General features: G+C 64.6%; 1 protein-coding gene across 1 annotated transcript; it reads right to left on the bottom strand.

Annotated features, from left to right (window-relative positions):
* Positions 1 to 1,690: 1,690 nt before the first annotated feature.
* Positions 1,691 to 16,913, bottom strand: FHOD1 (formin homology 2 domain containing 1). Its single transcript, XM_035336890.1, has 25 exons — positions 16,680 to 16,913; positions 11,069 to 11,175; positions 10,923 to 10,987; positions 9,590 to 9,657; positions 9,396 to 9,501; positions 9,200 to 9,294; positions 8,749 to 8,860; positions 8,420 to 8,514; positions 8,188 to 8,331; positions 7,870 to 8,075; positions 7,672 to 7,782; positions 7,335 to 7,358; positions 7,058 to 7,153; positions 6,908 to 6,961; positions 6,272 to 6,432; positions 5,114 to 6,024; positions 4,712 to 4,864; positions 4,359 to 4,541; positions 3,996 to 4,115; positions 3,634 to 3,795; positions 3,363 to 3,553; positions 3,087 to 3,279; positions 2,841 to 3,000; positions 2,577 to 2,753; positions 1,691 to 2,069 (listed from the first exon to the last, which is right to left on the bottom strand). The coding sequence occupies exons 1-25, from the start codon at positions 16,848 to 16,850 to the stop codon at positions 1,987 to 1,989; spliced, it is 3,948 nt and encodes a 1,315-aa protein (XP_035192781.1). The 5' UTR covers positions 16,851 to 16,913; the 3' UTR covers positions 1,691 to 1,986.
* Positions 16,914 to 18,160: the final 1,247 nt, after the last annotated feature.

The following is an 18,160-nucleotide window of genomic DNA, read 5'->3' as shown; positions in this document are numbered from 1 at the left end:
GCAGCAGGACACAGCTGGGACAGCGGGTGGCCCGGGGCCAGCGGCAGGCTGGTGGGTCGCCACGCGGATGGGGACAAGGAGAAGGGCTGGAGATGTCACCAGCAGCATCCTCTAGGGCACTCCTGGGGGTGCAGCACCCTGGGGCATCCCAAATGCAGTGCTGCTGGTGGCACCCAGGGCTGCACGCGCTTCGTGTCCCCGAGGAGCCCCACGCAGCCCCGTGGGGACCCACCAACCTGCCTCTGCTCCTGCATCCCGGCATGCCGCTCCGTCCCGCGGCGGGGGTGGGGGTGGCACGCCTGCCTGATGGCTTTTTTGGCACCAGGCTCTTGTTCCGCGGCCAAGCCAAGCACTTCAGGCGCCTCTCAAGGGCAGCGCGTGCCAGGGGCCGGGCAGGGTATCTTGGAAACATCCCCAAGGCTGCAAAGCCAAAAAAACAGCTGGAAAATAAACAAAGAGGCTGGCAGAGGCCTTCGGTGGGGACACGGCCTCTGGGGGGGGTGGCATTGCCTCAGTTTACCCACCCCGTGAGCCTGCGACATGTGCCATGTGGCATCCGAGGTGATGCACATAATGTCACTTCTGTCCCCTGCTGCAGGGGCCCTCACACCCCGCTGCGCATCACCACGTGCCCAGCCCCTGGCAGCTGCCCTGGTGTCCCTGGGCACCTCTTGTCCTCCATCTGGGGACCGACCCGAGCACCACACCACGTCCTGCAGCACCTCCTGAACACCTGCAGCTCTGGGCACCCCGCTGGCTCCAAAGCGTCCCAGGAAACAGCACAGGCACACGGGCTGGTGGCCGAGGCCACCGGCGAGTCCAGCCTCCCCGGGGTCTGGTGGCGGGGGAAGACCCCGCGTGGCGAAGGCGAGGAAGGAGCTGCCCTGCCCGGTGGAGTTTTTCTTCATTCTTTGAAAGCCGCAGAGACCTGCTGTGCTGGATTTGGGGCCGGCGGCAGCGCCGGGGCAGCGGAGCTGCGGTGATGGATGACCTGACACCCTTCCCAAATGCCTTCGCCGTGGGGGACGGCGCCCCAAGCACGGTGACCTCTGCTGCGGAAAGCGGTGAGACATCTGCCACAGCAGGATGCTCGGAAATGGTACCCACCTGCTCCCGGCTTGGGTTTTAATTCATGCCCAGGATGGCCAGGAGGTGGCATGGACACGGGGACAGGGAGCTGCTGTCCTCGCAAAGCTGGCGTGTCTCTGCCAAGCGCACAGAGATGGTTGCGAGGCTTCCAGCTCGGCCACAGCCACGCTGGCAGGGGCATGTACACGTCCCATGCCCAGGGCCTGGTCCACCTAAAATGCCCCAGGAGAGGGCTAGGAGGGAAATGTGAGGTTTGGATCTGGGCGCTGCAGCGCTGCCCCGTCTGTATTTACAACGCTGTGGCCTCATGTTCCATCCTGCCCTTGAGCGTGCAGCCTTGAGCTTGTCCTGGCGCTGGCAGCAGTCCTCTGTCTGGCAGGGTCCCCTGGGTGTCCTGGTACAGGGGGATCATGCTGTCCCCAGCCCGTGAGCTGTGGGGTCCCTGTGGGGGTCTGCAAGGGCTCCACCTCCACAGCCCGAGCCCACCCTGCTCAGCGCCAGGGTGCTGGCTGCCCCAGGGCTGCTGCAGGGAGCATCGCCCCAGCCCCGAGATCCTCCAGCACCCTGGTCCAGGAGCAGGGACAAGGGACAACGCCATCAGCACATGTCACAACACTTTATTGCCACAGCAGCCGCTGGCCATCCCCGTTCCCAGAGGGGGTCCGGGCCAGGGCCGGGGCCGGGGCCCTCTCGCCTCATACTGCTCGGAGCCCTCCACGACTCGCACTCTCCCCGTCCTCCATCCTGCCCCCCCCGGAGCAGCCTCACGGCATCGCTCCCATCCTGTTCCGGAGCCGACCGCCAGACCAAGGGTGCTGAGCGTGCCAGTGTCCCTCCCGCGTCCTTCCCCGCGGGGTGCGGGTGGCAGGGCCCCCCCGGGTTGCAGGGGTGGTCAGGTCACACCTCCATGCCCGGCGCCCGCCCCAGGCCCAGCGCCTGCACCAGGTCCTCGCTCAGCCCGCTCTTCAGCGTCCGTCGCACTGCGGGGAGAGGAGAGCGGCTGCTGGGGCACCGCCTGCCGGGGAGGTGGCCCTGGGGGGGGGACGAGGGGTCCTGGTGGCACGGTTGGGTCCCTCGGTAGGTTCTGTGCCCTGTGGCTCCGTGGGCTCCGGAGCGGTCAGTGAGGATGGAGGCAGGGCATGGGGACAGGGACAGCGCATGGGGTGGCGTGGGGACAGGGACCCAGAAACAGGACAGGGCATCTGGGCAAGGACACAGGCATGGCAGAGTACTGGGACAGAACTGGGGGCCAGCAACACTAAGATGGGACAGGGACACAGATGGGAAAGAAAATGGGGACAGAGCAAGGGGACAGGGATGGGACAGGGCAGGGGGGTGGAGACAAGCAGATGGGAAAGAGCAACTGGGCTGGGACACAGGGAGGGGGGAGTACAGGGACAGAGCAAGGGGACAGAGAGGGGACAGAGCATGGTGGCAGGGACACAGAGGTGGGACAGGGCGTGGGGACAGTGGCAGCAGGGACTCACGGGACTTCCTGTTGCCGCGGGACCTCCTGCGCTCCTTGTTGGCGCAGGGCCGGGGGTTGGCGCTCTGCGTCACCGACTTCACCAGGCGGTCCATGATCTCGTCCGAGGCGTCGTCGGGCGAGCTGGGGACGTCCTCCTGGGCCGGGGAGCCTTGGCTTGGGGTGACATGCCCTGTCCCTGCATGGGGGTATGAGGACGCTGGCATCAGCCGGGTGTCCTCATGGGCCACCCCGCTCCGCTGTCCTGTCCCCAGCCCGCTCCTACCCCGGCTGGCCCGGCTGCGTCGGGCAGGGACGTCCGTGGGCAAGCTCAGGACGCTCTTCATGCTCTCATGGCCCACCTCCGCCTGCTCCTGCTGCTCGGGGCTGGCCGACACCACAGCAGGCGGTGCGGTGGCCTCGGCGATGCCGGAGAACTTCTCGGTCTGCAGGTGGGCGAGAGGTGGCCGTTGGGGACACGGGGCGGCCCTCGGGGCGCTGGGGGGACGCGGCCAGCGGGGCGGCCCCGTACCTCGGTGATGAGCCGCCCGCGGGTCTTGTTGCGCTCCCGGTGGGCGGCGCGCTTCTTCTGCTGCTGCAGGACGCGCTCCCGGCAGGTGCGGTACTCCAGGGCGAACTCCCGCAGCAGCTTGCAGATGGGCATCACCTTCACGTCCCGCACGGCGCTGGCCGGGTACCCCAGGTACAGCAGGAAGGAGTGAAACCTGCAGGGACGCCGGTCACCGCAGGGCCTTGCCACCACGGGTGGACCACAGGGCCGGGGGCCTGCCCGCGGAGAGCCGCCCACCTGTTGAGGACGCGCCTGTGGACCACCTTCAGGACGACGATGCGTTGGGTGCTGTCCTTGAGGAAGTCCGTCAGCTTGCTCTTCAGCACCGGCTTGGTCTCGTGCTTGGCGATCACCTTCAGGTTGTCCCAGGAGGCCCGGCAGCGCCGCTCCAGCTGCACCAGGCTGTTGGCCAGCTCGTCAAAGTCAACCTGGAGGAGGGAGACGTCAGCCCTTGGTGGTGGTGGTGGTGGTGGTGGGGTGGAGGTGTGGGCTCCGGGCCTGGCCTCACCTTGGCGGAGCGCGTGATGGAGGCGATCTCCGAGTAGAGGTCCGTGGTTTCTGGGAACTTCTCCACCACCATCTGGCAGAGGTGGTGGAGCAGGGACTGCCGGTGCACCGTGTCCTTCACTTCCGAGACCTTCTCCAGATAGCCCAGCTCAAAGCCTCTGCTCTGAAACCCCAAGAGGGTCAGCAGGGCCCATCCATCCTCCCACCCTCCAGCAGACCACGTGGGCCAGCACCCACACCACCCAGCCTCAGGCACCTTCCCAAGCCTCAAGGGGTTCCCCTCGGGTACCCACATGCCATGGTCGGTCCCATCATCCTCGCAGCACCCAGGACTGGCTGCGATCCCTGCACCCCGTTCCTCACCTGGGAGCCATTCAAGAAGTTGCCCATGGCCAGCAGCGTGGCCAGGATGCACTTGAAGGTGTGATTTTTGGCCAGCTGCTCCATGCCCACTTTCAGATCAAACAGCGGCTCTGCAATCTCCTGGATGAAGACAGGGGCAGGTCAGACCCCTTGGGTGTCACCACCCTCAGGGGCTTCAGCATTTGCCCTCAAACATGGGCACAACCACCCCATGCTTGCCTTAGGGACCTGCAGCCTGTCCCCAACCAGGACACCTCCTGTACTGAGATATGGCCACGTCCCACCAGGAACACACATGGCTCGTCCCAGGGACCCTGCTGGGGCTGGCGGCGGTGGGGGGGGTTGGGGTAGGTGGCCCTGTACCTGCTCCAGGCTCTCGTAGTCCAGCTTGAAGGCCCAGAGCTGGAGCCTGGCCGTGAGGTCGCTGATGGAGGACAGGGAGAGCAGGAACTGCTCTGCAGAGCCTAAGGGCACGTCGGGGTTGGCCAGCTGGGCCTCCTGGATCTTCTGCTTCTCCTCCTCAGTCGGGACCATGGTCAGGATTTTCTAAAGCAGGCAAGGGGATGCATCAGACTCCAGCCACGTCACCGCTCCCCAAGCTGGTGGGAGATGTGACGTGTCACCCGAAGGCCATCTACATCGTGCCACAGTGGCAGCATGGGCATGGAGACCTCCTAGCTGGGGGAAAGGACCCACACAAGGAACCAGCTTCTCACCTCGATCCCTTCCTTATTGACGGCAAACTCATCGAAGCTGAGCACGGCCGTCTTGATGATGTGGACGGGGGGCAGCACCGTGAGGCCGATGTTGATGGCGTTGCTCCTCTTGGGGTCCAGCACCACCACCACCTTCTTCCCGTCGGTAGCTTTCTGCAGGGAGGACAGGGCGGAGGCTGGCAGCCAGGCAGGGGGCTCACCTTCATGAGAGCACCGTGGACATGAGCCGGGGGCAAGCAAACCCACACACCAAGCATCCGCCCTGCCCCAACCTCCCCGCCGAGCCTCGGGGCTTTGGTGCCCGTCAGCACAGGGTCAGGGTGACGGTGCATGCCCAGGAGTCCCACGTGAACCAACAGTGCCCCAAAGTCCCCCCAGCTGATGGTGCCAGCCTGCTGGTACCTTGGAAGCCGGCACCTCCTTTGCCCGGGACTCGAAGAGATGCTCCAGTTTGGCAGTGTTGACCTCAACGTTCTGCAGGGACGCCCACAGCGTCGCCTGCCCAAACCTGCCCGGCCCCACAGAGCCATCTAGCTGCTTCAGCTCCTTCCAGAAGAGCTTCACTGTCCTCTTCTTCTTGGCTTGGGAAGGGCCATCAGTGGCCGAAGGGCCTGGGAGCCCTGGAGGGGGTGGGCAGCCGGGGACCACAGGAGGTGGAGGTGGAGGTGGTGGGCAGCCGGGGACCATAGGAGGTGGAGGGGGAGGTGGTGGACAGCCAGGGACCATAGGAGGTGGAGGGGGAGGTGGTGGACAGCCGGGGTCCATGGGAGGTGGAGGGGGAACCATGAGAACTCCAGCGCTTGCTGCCTGGATGCCGGGAGGAAGGAAGGAGCCATTGGCTATGGGCCCCGTGTCCAAGATGTCAAAGTCTTCCTCCTCCCCCAAGTCAGTGAAGTCCAGGTCCTTGATCTTCAGCTGCACAGGGTTGGCCTGAAGGTGCTCCCACGACAGCTCCGTGTCCTTCTTGATGGGCATCATCATGGTGTTCTCCAGCTTCTGCGTGTGGGTCTCGGCATCAATGTTGGATGTGGCACGTGCCAGCTTGGCGTGGGCACTGGCCACCGGCCCGTCCGGAGCCCTGCCATGGAGCCAGGTGCTCTCCTGCTCCCGACCACCGTGTCCCTCAGCGCAGCCCTGCCTGGTGCCCGTCTCCTCCTTGCCCTGGTACGGGGAGGACGACAGTCCCTCGGGGAAGACCTTCTGCCTCCCCATCTCTGAGGAGCCCTTAGCGTAGAGCATGTCCAGCATGAACTTGGTATCGGAGGAGATGGCGCTGCAGGAGTCGGTGGTGTCCTGACGGCCCGCATGGGACCCTGCAGGGAGATGGGGAGGGGGTGAGACATCCTACCCGAGGGGAGGGTGCTGCCGGGCTGCACGCCACGTTTGGGGCCCATTCCCTGGTGGGAGCACGCTCGGACACTATTTGGAGCGGGATGGTGCTGGCACCTCCATGGTGCCCAGCATCACGGGGTGGGCTGGGGCCAGAGGGACCACTGCTGCCCACCCCCGGATCCTGGTGGGCCCAGAGGGGACACGCTCCAACCCCATTCCTGCACGTACTCATGCTGGGTGGCTCCGTGCCAGGCTCAGCGTTGCTGCTGTCCCCATCCCAAGCGACGAGATGCTCCGGAGCAACATCGCTGAGGATGTCGAGCCGTCCCTTGGCCATGGCGGAGATCTTCTCCTTCTGGGCAGCAGCCAGGTTCTCCAGGAAGCGAGCTCTGCAAGACCGGGGCAGCCGTCAGCTGGGGGCACCAGGGGGCAGGGGAGGTGGGGACGGGCAAACCACACCACACGGCACCACACAGCAAGCACCGCGCTGGCCGGGTCCTGCACCAAAACCCCCGGCACCAGCCGCACCACAGCAGGGTCCATCCATGCCCCCAGCTGCCTCCAAGCCCTTCAGAGAGATGGGTAATGCCACCATGGCTCGGGGACAGGGATGCCACAGTGGTGGCTTCTGAGCATCTCCAAGGATGGTGACTCCACCAGCACCTGTGCCACCATCAGTCCTTGGGCCCAAGCTGGTGTTCACCATGACCCTCAAGCTGCGAGACGGAGCTCCCAGGAGGGCACCAGGTTGTGGTGGAGCTGGGACACACGAGGACCCCTCCTCCTGCTCCTCGGCCCTCCAAGGCCAGACACCTCCGGTCTGAGGAAGCGCATGCCTGGAGACACACGCATGCCTCTACTTACTCAAACCTCCTCAGAATAGGCTTGTCCCCATGCAAGGAGGGGGCATCCTCCCGCCTGAGGGAAAACAGGGGTTAGCCCCCGCTAACAGGGGTCTCCTGCACCCACCCCCAGCCCCACGGCATGGCCTGGGGACCCCCACCAAGAACTCCCCTTGCCTGGACACCGGGTGGTGTTGGCGACGTGGGGGCACCGTCCCCATCATCAGAGCCACCAGGAAGGTTCTCGTGGACGACGGCAGCTCCAGGGCTGCGCCACCAAGGAGCACCATTAACGGGGTTTGGAGGGCACTGCCACCCCAAGTGGGACCCCGGTGGCACGGGGGTCCCGGCCATCCAGCCAGGACACAAGCAGAGGAGATGCAAGGGCTGGGAACAGCAAGCGGGGCGCGCCGGGAGGCATCACACACGTGCAAAGCCTGGGCACTTACCAGACAGGGGCAGGTTGGTGCAGCCTGCAAAAGGAAAGATAGAAAGGGTGGGCAGAGGAGAGAATCAGCGTGGCCAGAGAAGAGGAGCAAGGGGGAAGAGATGGAGCTGGAGAAGAGGCGTGCGTGCCCCAGTGGGGCCAAAGGATGCTGTGAAAGCCCTGGCTGGACCACCTCAGACTGTCCTCTCCTGGCTTGTGCATCTTGCTGGCCCCGGTGCCTGCCCGGACCCCGCTGCATCCCCAGTGCTCTCTTGGGACGGGTATCCCCCAGCAGGGACATGGTGGTGGGACCCTCCTCGCCTTCATCCCCAGGGCACCATCCCTGCCTGGCTGCTTACTTGTACACGCTCCTCTCCCCAGGGCCTGGGGCCTGCTCCTTCTCGGGCGAGGTGCACGGCAGAGACAGCCGCAGGCTGGACGTGCTGTTGTAGGTGCTCTTTGGGCATGGCCTGGAGAAAGAGAAAGAGGTGGCACTGATGGAGAGCTGGGGGACACCCCCCATGCCCCATCCCGGCATTGTCACATCCCATACTTACTCTGCTGGGATGGTTGGCTCAGGGCTGTTCTCAACGGGGGGCTCCTCTGGGGTGCTGGGGGTCCCCAGCACTGGCTGGGGGTCGGGGCTGGGCTCGGTGCAGCTGCCCTGGGCACGCCACCCGCGCCGGCCCTCGTCTGTCTTCCTCCTCTCCTTGCGCCCGCCCGGCGACGGCTCCTCCACCCCATCCTCCAGCTTGAGCGCGCTCTGCGGAGGGGACGGGGACGCCCGGTGAGCCCCCTGGGCACTGCTCCCACCCCACACACCCACCCTCCCCAGGGAGATGGACGTGGACATCGCCCCAGGGTGCCCCGCTCACTTCGTAGAGCACGAACTGCTGCTTGAGGTCGAGGTCGGTGCCCTTGCTGCTCAGGTACTGCTGCACCACCCTCTCCATGCCCTGCTGCTCCAGGCAGTCCGTCACATCGTAGAAGGAGTCCTGGTCCGGGAGGGCAGCCAGCGTCTGGCCAGGAGCAGAGGGACAGGGCTGGGACCGGCGTGATGGGGACAGGGTGACCCCATGGCACGGCCTGGCCACCCCTGGTGCTGACCTTGTTGATGAGCGTCATCGCGAACACCAGCAGCTCCGTGTCAGCCCCGTTGCGCTGCTGCAGGATGGCCATCAGGTTGGACCACGGACACACGCCTGGGACAAGTGACGGGTGCAGGTGACACCAGGGCCGTAGCTAGGGCAGGTCTGGGACAGAGCACACTGCACCCCGAGCATCTTCCCCCATCCCCATCCCTGCTGGGGGCTCTTGGTGGGCTCCCATGGGCCGTGGCCATCACACAGAGGGTTGGCATGGGACAGACAACCCGTGTCCTCTGCGCCGAACCATCCCCAAGCAGGGATCTCGCTGGCAGCTGGGGCTGCACTCACCTCTCGCCTGGTCCACGGCGTTGACGGCGCGGATGAGGAGCAGGGCGTTGGGCTCCGTGTACTCCACGAACACCAGCAGCAGCTTCAGCGCCATCTTCACCACCAGGCGGAACTGGGACGAGGAACAGCGGCCGTGGCAGGGTGCCCGTGCCCCAGGGCTGGTGGCTTCACCAGCAGCTCCGGGGACAGGTCACGGTGCTGTGGGGCCAGGGTCCTGATGTCCTATGGGCACTGGGAAGGGGCCTGGGGTGGGACCCCCCTCTTATGTTCAACCTCTGTGCCCAGGAGCTTGGTCACATTTGTCTGGGGATGCTGGGTGACTTCTGTGAGCAGCACCCAACGAGCCTGAGGGTAGGAAGGCACCAAGCCCATCCTGAAGGCGAGGTGTGGGGTGAACCCCCCCAGGGACAGCGCATGGGGACAGCCACAGAGAGGGGTCACTGCCGCTTACCAGGCTTCCCGACAGCGTGTACAACCACTGGACGGTCTCGTTGTGGTTGATGACACCCTGCATCCCGTCCACGAAGAGCATGATCTGGCTCAGGGCTGCAAGGCAAGGTCAGGGGGTGGTGGCCACCCTGAGCAGAGCTTTCTCCACCCTGCAGGGACACCCCCAGCCCTCCGCCAAGCCTGGACCAAGTACCGACCACGGAGGATGTAGTTCTGGTAGTTCTGATCAGCCTCTGCCCCCACTTTGATCAGGCACGTCAGCCCATCCAGGTTCACAAACTCGGGCACCAGGTCCTTGTCCTCCTGCGGGGAGAAGCCCAGGCGTTGTCCCAGCGCAGGTGGTGGGGACACGGCCAGCCCCGGGCTGGGGACACGGACCCGGGTCACCTACCTGGAAGAGCTGCTTGAGGGAGAAGAGGGAACGCCGCAGCTCCGGCCCCTGCGAGTTGTACAGCTTCTCTGCAAGGAAAAGGGTTGGAACAGGCTGCCCGGGGCAGTGGTGGCGTCCCCATCCCTGACGTGTTTCAGAGACGCGTGGACGTGGCACTAAGGGACATGGTTTAGGGGTGGGACTGGGAAGGTCAAGAGGTTGGGCTTGGTGATCCTGAAGGCCTTTTCCAACCTGGGTGTTTCTATGATTCTATGAAACGGGAGATGTGAGGTGATGGCCCGGCCTGGAGCTCCAAAATGCTCCCAGTGCCAGCACCGACTCTCCAGGGCACGTGGCCAGAGAGGGTGGAACAGCAGCAGCTCCCCCACAGCTGCCTGTTTCAGCGCTGCCACCTTCCTATTTTCTTTCTTTTCTTTCTTTTCTTTTTTTTTTTTTTTTTAAATTCTGCATAAACATAAATATCCCCTCCGGTTTCCTGTGCAGAACCGAAACAGGAACACGGGCAGGAGGCAGAGCCACTTTTCGCCGTTGCTCCCCACCGTGTGGGAGCAGCAGCCCCCGGGCAGCGCTGACCCTGCATGAGGTTTGGGGCTTCTCGGGAAGCGTCCCGCCCTGCCGGCATCACCCACCACGGGGCACTGAGTGCCATCACACCCACTCTGCCACCCCTCCTTGTCCCTGTCCCATGGCTGGCAGCCCTCAAAGGAGGCCCACAGCTCAACCAAATCCATTTTTCTCTGCTTCACTGCTTTTCTATTTATGACTTCTTTAAAAATAGCTGCGTTTCTGGTTTCCTCCAGCTTGCCCGCTCTGAACTCCAAATTGCATTATCCGAGCATCCCGAGTTCCCCGGGTCAGGTTCGGAGCTGTAACGAGCCCCAGGCCAGCTGCCCACGCTGCTTCCCAGCCAGGCCAGCGAGCGCTTTGCCAAACCCCAGCTCCCGGCATCCTCCCAGCCGCGCTGCCGGGCTGACGGGGCCGGGGCACGGAGCAGCCCAGAGCCTGGGAACCGCGAGCGGGGAGCGCGACCCCGACCCCAGCCCCGGTCCCAGCCCTCCCCTCCCAGCATCGCTCCACTCCGCGCTGGCTTTTCCCCCTGCTCCGGATGGAAAGACTCGAGCTGTCCGAGCGCTCTTGTCCCCGTGTAAGCCGTTTGTTTGCATTCTCCACGGCTATATTTAGGTCTTGCCTGGATGACCCAAAATACCCGTAGCGCGCGATGCGTTCCCAGCCCAAGAAGCAGAAACCCCGATCTGCAGCGGGGGGAGGACCCCGGCAGCCTCGTGGCACCACGAGGCCACCACCACGGCCACCACCACCCAGCCCGGCTCACCGATGATGGCGTGGACGCGGACGGAGAGCTGGGTGCGCAGGATCAGCGTCGGCCGCCGGCCCTTCCTGGGGCGAGGGGGAAGGAGGGTGAGCGCCGGCGCTTGCCCACACGGCGTCCCCGTGTCCCCAGTGCCCTGTGTGCCTCACCTGACCTCCTCGTAGAAACCCTCCAGGTCATCCTTCTGCTCCAGCAGGGACAGGTCGAGGTCCAGGTAGTGGCCGGACGGGGAGACCTGCAGCGTGCAGTCCTCCAGCTGGGGACGCAGACAGCCAGGATGAGACACGAGCCACCGTGCCCACCTCGTGTCCCCACCGGTGATAGCGATGTCCCTCCTGGCTGCGTGAACTCACGTCCCCAAGTTGGTCCTGCAGGACCACCTTGTCCCCCCCCGCAGTGCCATCCCCACGGGGACGTGTCCTCCCTCCCAGCACGTCGCAGGGAAAGCCCAGGGGACCAACATTGGATTGGGGGAGAAACGCAAAGCCCCACACCAGGAAAAAACACAGGGCAAGGGCGGCACCCGTGACATCGACTGTCCCTGGGGTGGGGGACCCAGCCTGGTGCTGCCAGCGTGTCCCGCAGCGGGGAGCAGTCAGGGCAGGGCTGGTTTCCTCCCTCACCACCACAGCAGCACGCAAACACTGCGAGCCCTGCGCGGGTTTCCCAGTGGCTGTGGATGCCTGACCTGCTCCGTATGACTCAGCCCCACACCCGGCCACGTGGCGGGGCGGGGAAGCACCAAACCCAGCGCTGCTCCTGCTCCTAACACATCCTTCATATCTCGGCGTGCCTGCTGTGCCGTCCCGCATCCCTCGCTGCAGCGGGGATAAATCCCTGTTATTAATGCCACGGCTCCACCGGCATCCCCGCCGCTTCCCAAGGGCTGGGAGAGCTGGCGACGTGCTGGAGGCAGAGCACCACCAGCTCTGGACCCGGCCCCTGCGTCGCCCTGTGCTTGCTCTCCATTGAGTCACAAGCCTGTAAAAACCTTTGCACGTCTGACTTCACCGCCAGCACGGCTTCAAAACCAGAAGTCAGGACAGCACCGTGCCACTCGCGTTGGAATAACAGCCTGGCGTCTGACCAAGCCTCCAGGAAAGTGGCAATTTGGCAGGGCAGCGCTGTCGGGCTAGGCGCAGTCGTTGCGTTGTGTGCATCCCACTGCACTTGGCCATGGCAACACAACCAAGCACCCTCTGAGGGCTGGCTTGCAGGGGAAAGGCTTCGAATCCTGCTCCGAGGCTTCTCCCGGGCTCCTCTGCAGCCTCCCAGGCACAGCAGGATGCACCAGCACCCGGGTGCAATCAAACACAGCAAAAAGCAGCTCCCGAAGGAAAAAAAATTGCCTCCGCTCGGTTGCCAGAGCTCTGCAAGCCGGAGATAACATCCGCAGCTCCTATCGGGGCCGGTGACATGTCCCAGCTGGCGGCCGCGCGCTTCCCGTGCGAGCTTGGCCGTGCTCCCCACGAGGGATGCTCTGAGCCCAGGGGATGCTCCCGCCCAGCAAATGCCACCCCCTGGGGATGGGGACAGGGACAGGGACAGGCCGTCCCATGCCGGGGATGCCCTGCCAAGCCTCCCAGCTTGGCATTTCCATGGCTGGGCTTGCTCCTGCACCCTCGGACAAGGTTTTAAAAGATCCAAGCCTTGCGGTCACGCTGCTGGGGACAGCACGGTGGGGCCACAGGGTGAGAACAGCTCCCAGAGCAGGGCCGTGTCCCCGTGCCGAGCCCTGGTGTCACCAGGAAGCTTTGATCCGTCTGCCTCCAGCATGGGAAAGTGTTTTAAAACAGCGCAGGGCCCCAGTGAGCCCGGGGACAAAGCGGAGCAGGGGGAAGGAGGAACACGTCCCACGCTCACACCTCCAGCACGCGGCTCCCATAGCACTGCTGGCGTCCTCCAGGCAGCGGGCAGGGCGGTCTGGGGACCTGCTCAGGGAAGCTCCCCAGGTTTGAGGTAGCCGACGGGGGAGCATCCATCATGGGACCAAGACAACCCACCCTGGTGCAGCAGCCTGGCGCTGCTCAGAGGTGCAACCTGTCCTGAGCTCCTACCCTGTGTGAGCAGCAGCTCCCCAGAAATCCATAACCAAGCTGGAGCATCGCCCCTGGCCTTCCCTGGGCTGCAGGAGGACGCGGCACCCTCCTTATCTGCCAGCTGCAGAAACACTTCCCCCCGTCTCTAACACTTTCTTCTTTTTGGCAACCACCATTTCCCAACTTTGTCCTGCTGCGTAACGCTCTGGGCGGCTCTAAGAGAGCACATTTAAAGAAACTCTTCGGTGGCAACGTGGGACACGGGCATGGCCCTTACCTCCTTGTGCTGGCCTCGGGACGGACCCGGCACCCAAACCAGCCCCAGCCGGGTAAGGAGAAACCCAAAGATGCCTTAAAGCCCCTGCCAGAGGCTGGTGTTGGGGCAGAGCCAGAGCAACGCCCGGATTGCGAACCGGAGAGAGCCGTGCCACGGGGCGCCCCACGCAGCTCTTCTGGGAAGGGGAATTTGCTGAAACCGGCGCTGTTTGTTCCAGCTGAGGCTCAGGCTCGAGGCAGCAGTTGAACACAAAGCTCAGGATGAATTTTACATGGCATGAAGCAGGACCTGGCAGCAGCTGTAGCAGCGTCTGCAGCATCTGCATGGCACAGCACCCTTCAACCAGCACCGCTCTGACCCACGCCTGGGGCTGCCACTTCAAATTCAGGTGAATCTCTTGTGCCAGCAGACCCAGCGCAGCTCGCTCTCCGAAACACACTCCGTAACGTCTGTAGATGTCTGCAGCTTCTCTTCTGAACTCTTCTCACACCCGGAGGCGACAGCGGAGGAGGTGGACAGGGCTGTGGGCGCAGGAGCAGCCCCACCACGCAGCCAAGGGCGCGCACCACGCTTTGGGCACCTGGGTTCGCTCTGGGGCTGCTGGGGGTGTTTGTCACCAGGGCGCTCAGTTGCTGCTTCCTACCCTTTCCTGCCTGACGGATGGCAGCACATGGATGGGAGCACTGCCCACAAGGGCAGGAAAAAAAAAAAATGAAGGCAGGAGGGCTCTGGAGGTCACCCAGCCCTGAGCCGGCCCAGAACTGCACACTTGCTCACGCACTGCCCTCCCCACCCATGTCTGAGCTCCTGCATCTCAGCACCCATGGCTCAATAACCCCCCAAATCCACCAAAATCCAGAGCTCCGGGCACTGGGACCACAACCCACTGTGCTGACGCAGCAGTTTTTTGCTCTTCTGCAGGTTTCCTGGCGAGGAGTGGGATAGTGTGGCTCCGGACAGCTTGGTTTTGTAACTGGAAAATCCCTGGACTGGGGGATGAGACAGCGCTGGTGTGGGGCACGGGTCAAGGGACTGTGGTGGCCTCTGGAGAGCGAGGGGACACCTCGCCACGGCAGCTCCCAGGGGCAGCGGTGGCACAGAGACGGCCTCGCTGCCACCCTCTGCAATCCGGTTCTGCAGCCCCAGCGCCGCTCTGGCTGTGCCCAGCAGGCTGGTTTGCAAAGGGAGCTCTGTTACAGCGGTCACATGCTGTTGTAGAAAACACGGGTTTTGCAGAAAAACACTTGGAGGGGTTTAAAAACACACCCGCACCCAGAGGGAGAATCACCCAGCGGAGCTGCAGAACTGCTGGAAGCGAAGACGAGATAGCATCAGCTCGAGGCAGAACAATACGGCTGGGGAAAACAAAGCGGGAAGGTATTTCAGGCACAAACACGCTTTCCGGAAAACACGAAAAAGTCATCAGCTGCGGGGAGAGGAAGCGCCGAGGGTGTCGCAGGGCAGGACGGGCTGTTCGGCGGGGACACGCAGAGATGCCAGTGCGAGAAACCGTCTGCCCCAGCAAAAGGCAGGGAGGGCAAATCCTGCGCGGGATCCGGTCGGTCCCTGGGGCAGGCTGTCCCAAGGAGACTGCTCGGTTCTCCAAGGATGTGCAGGGACCCGGCCCAGCTCCCTCCTGGTCTCCCTGGGAGGGTGCTGCCGAGCGGCCTCCCCAGCTGAGCTTTTACAGCAGATTTATAGGGGGAAAAATTAATAATAATAAAAAAATCTGTCTGCTCATTTACTAATTTTAGCACGGTGAGTAATGGAGCGGAGAGCAGCACCTGGCACGGCGGGCACGTCTGAACGACGGGAGATGTCGTGCCAGGATAAGGCTGCCCCGGGGTGCCAGCTCCTGATTTGGACCCAGCCCGTGGGATCGGAGAGCGGCCGCGCTCTGCAGGGCAGGAGGCTGGCGGCGGAGGCACCGGCACGCACGAGCCCCAGCGAGCATCCCCGTGCCCGCGGTGGCACCCCGGGACCGCGATCCCGTTACAGGCAGCTCCTGCCCGGGGAGGAGGACGCATGCCTGAAATTTGAGTTCGCTCCATTCGTCATGTCTCGGGCTGTTTGTTCCCAAACAGACTCCGTTTAGTCACTGCCTAAAAATCCCGTGACGGTGACAACATGAGATGCTGCTGCTCTGCTCCAAGAAAAATGAAAGTGGGGATGAAAGGAGCTTGCTGGGCTCAGGGAAAGGGCTCAGAGCAGCCCCCTCCCCATGCCCCTGTCCCTGCCTCCCCTGCCTTTGCTCCTGCGGTGCCACAGGCTGCAGGAGGGAGATGCTCGGCCATTGGTGAGGTGCTGCCAGGTCCCTAGCCTGTGGGGCTGTGTTTGGAAGGCAGAAAACGAGCCTGTCCCCAGCAGGAGGTGACCGTAGAGGATGTGCTGAAAGCATCATACTGACAGAAGTCACCTGGGTGGGAAGGTCCCTGGGGAGAGGAGGCTCCAGGTTCGCCGTTCCCTCTCTCCCAGCCTGGATCATGCTGGGGGCAGGACGCTGGCCCAGCCTCAGACCTCCAGGACCCGCAGCAGGGCACAGCGCTGTGTGCTCCAGCTTCCTCCCGGCCTCCACACGGAGCCTGTGTCCTCCGCTGCCCACGACGCGCCGGAGGAAGTCGCTCAGCACGTTTCATGGAGCACACGCGTTTCCGCACAGCTTTCCAGCCCCGCCGTACAAACAAAAGCAGTGGGACGGGGGCTGGTGGCCCTGCGGCTCCGCATGCTGTGGCGAGGCCACCCGGATCCTGCCCGTGGTGTTCGGCAGTCGGAGGCTCAGCTCCACTCCGTTACAGCGGGGCACGGGAGCGCGCTCCCCAGCAGCGGTGCTGCCGCTACCCCGCGTCCCTGGCATGCAGCTGCCGGGCCATGCCAGGGTGGCTGTCGGATAGGAAACCGCCTGAACAAGCGCAGCCACTTCCTCTGAGACGACTCACGAGGGGCCGGATGAGAAATGGCATCACCCACCGGCGGGGCTCGCCAATTCCGCCGTGACTCAGGCGGGAGCGAGGGCCACCGCTTCTGCGGGCCCCGGGGCTCTCTCCAAGCAGCCTGGGGACGCGCGGTGGCACCACCTGCGCCCCGGTCACCCCAGGCAGCCACCGCGTCCCCATGGCACCGCACGGACGCACGGCCACGGACGCACGGCCACGGACACACAGACACAGAAGCACTTACCCCTTGCAGGAATGGAGCCGTGGCTTTGCTCCCTCTCTCCGTTCATTTTCCCGAGACCCCCAGCCACACAACCACCGGCTCCTCCATCCCCTCCCGACCCCTCTCCAGACCCCGAAACAACCGGGCACCGGGGAGCCCCCAACCCCGCGTGCCCCCGACCCACGAAGCGCTGCCCGGGGATGCTCAGCAGGATCCCGGCAGCCCCGCTCCGCACGGGACCCCCCCAGCCCCCAGCTCTCCGCCGCCGCCCCCCCCCCCCCCCTTTACCGGCAGCGGCGCTCCGAGCAGCCGGTGCAGCGCGGGCAGCTGCGCGCCCAGGGCCAGCGCCTCCGCCACGGCGTAAACCGGGGCTCGGCGCGGCTCCGGGAAGCTGCCGCAGCCGAAGGGGTCGGCATCCTCCAGGTACTGGACCCGGCACTGCACCGCCGCCTCCGCCATGGCGGCACCGCCGCTGCCGCCGCCCCGCGCCCGCAGCTCCGGGGGGGGGGGGGGCGGGAGGCAGCGACCCCGGCACCGCCCCGGGGCCGCCCCCGCTAACGGGGACCGCCCCGCGCTCGGGCGCCCTCCGCGGGTGCACGAGGGGATCGTAAGGAGTTTCTGCTGGGTGCGGGTGCGCGGGGATGAGCGGGGTGTGCCGTCGTGCTCCGGGTGCGCGGAGATGCTCTGGGTACCCTGGGGTGCTCCGGGTGTGCCACGACGCTTGGGGTGTGCAGGGGTGCTCAGGGTACCTCGAGATGCTCGGGGTGTCCCAGAGGATGCTTAGGGTGCTCCGGGATGCTCCGGGTGAACAAGGATGCTCTGGGTACCCTGGGATGCTCCGGCTGTGCCAAGATGCTTGTGGTGTGCAAGGCTTCTCGGGGTCCTCCAGGGGATGCTCAGGGTACTCCGGGATGCTTGGGGTGCCCCAGGAGATGCTCAGGGTGCTCCTGGATGCTCCAGGTGCACAGGGATACTCCAGGTACCCCAGAGCATACTTGGAATGCACAGGGATGTTTGGGATACCCCAGAGGATGGTCAAGGTGCTCTGGGATGCTCCAGGTGCACAGGGATGCTCTGGGTACCCCGGGATGCTCCGGGCATCCCAAGATGCTTGGGGTGTGCAGGGATGCCCGGGGTACTCCGTGATGCTTGGGGTACACACAGACGCTTGGGATGCTCTGGGATGCTCTGAGTGCTATGGGGTGCTTGCAGTGCGCAGCGATGCTCAGGGTGCCCCAGGATGTTCTGGGAATGTCCTCACCCAGGACAGAGACACGAGTGGGTGGCAGCAGGAAGGAAGGTGACAGGCAAGCTGGGGCGACTTGCCAGAGCTGCAGGCTGTGACTGTGCAGGGGACAGGACGAGGGACATCGGGGAAGGTCTCGTGGCTGCCAGACCCGCCTCACCCCTGCCACCAGGGACGAGCCCGCAGCACAGAGCTGAGTGATGCTGCTTTTCTTTTCACAGCCCAGCCGTGCAGCAATGGACCTGGGCAAGAGCTGGGGTGGTGGGGCGAGGGCAGGGAGTGCGAGAGTGGGTCCAGGTACCAGTGCCAGAGCAGGCTCCCAGTACAAAAAGGACTGGACAGAGTCCAGAGGAGATGTCGGGGCATTGGCACAGGCTGGGTGACAAGAACCAGCCCCTGGCAGGACGAGGCTGAGCAGCTGTCCCTGGAAGGAGGCTGCTGGCAGGAGGGTGGCAGCAGCAGGCTGCTTGCTGCAGCTTCCTGCAGCTGCTGCTGCTTGAGCTGGGCCAGAAGGAGGAGGTGC

Source organism: Oxyura jamaicensis, chromosome 11, assembly GCF_011077185.1.
Source record: "Oxyura jamaicensis isolate SHBP4307 breed ruddy duck chromosome 11, BPBGC_Ojam_1.0, whole genome shotgun sequence".
NCBI lineage: Eukaryota > Metazoa > Chordata > Aves > Anseriformes > Anatidae > Oxyura > Oxyura jamaicensis.
Note: the sequence above shows the minus strand (reverse complement) of the source record. Positions and strands in the feature narration are given on the sequence as shown.

What these genes read in the sequence shown, in the direction of transcription:
- FHOD1 (XM_035336890.1), bottom strand. Translation starts at nt 16,850, where the DNA reads ATGGCGGAGGCGGCGGTGCAGTGCCGGGTCCAGTACCTGGAGGATGCC. An exon ending in CGATGACGCTCATCAACAAG is followed by an intron (nt 8,332 to 8,419) that starts GTCAGCACCAGG and finishes GCTCCTGGCCAG; the next exon opens with ACGCTGGCTGCCCTCCCGGA. An exon ending in CCACCCGGTGTCCAGGCAAG is followed by an intron (nt 6,962 to 7,057) that starts GGGAGTTCTTGG and finishes GTTTTCCCTCAG; the next exon opens with GCGGGAGGATGCCCCCTCCT.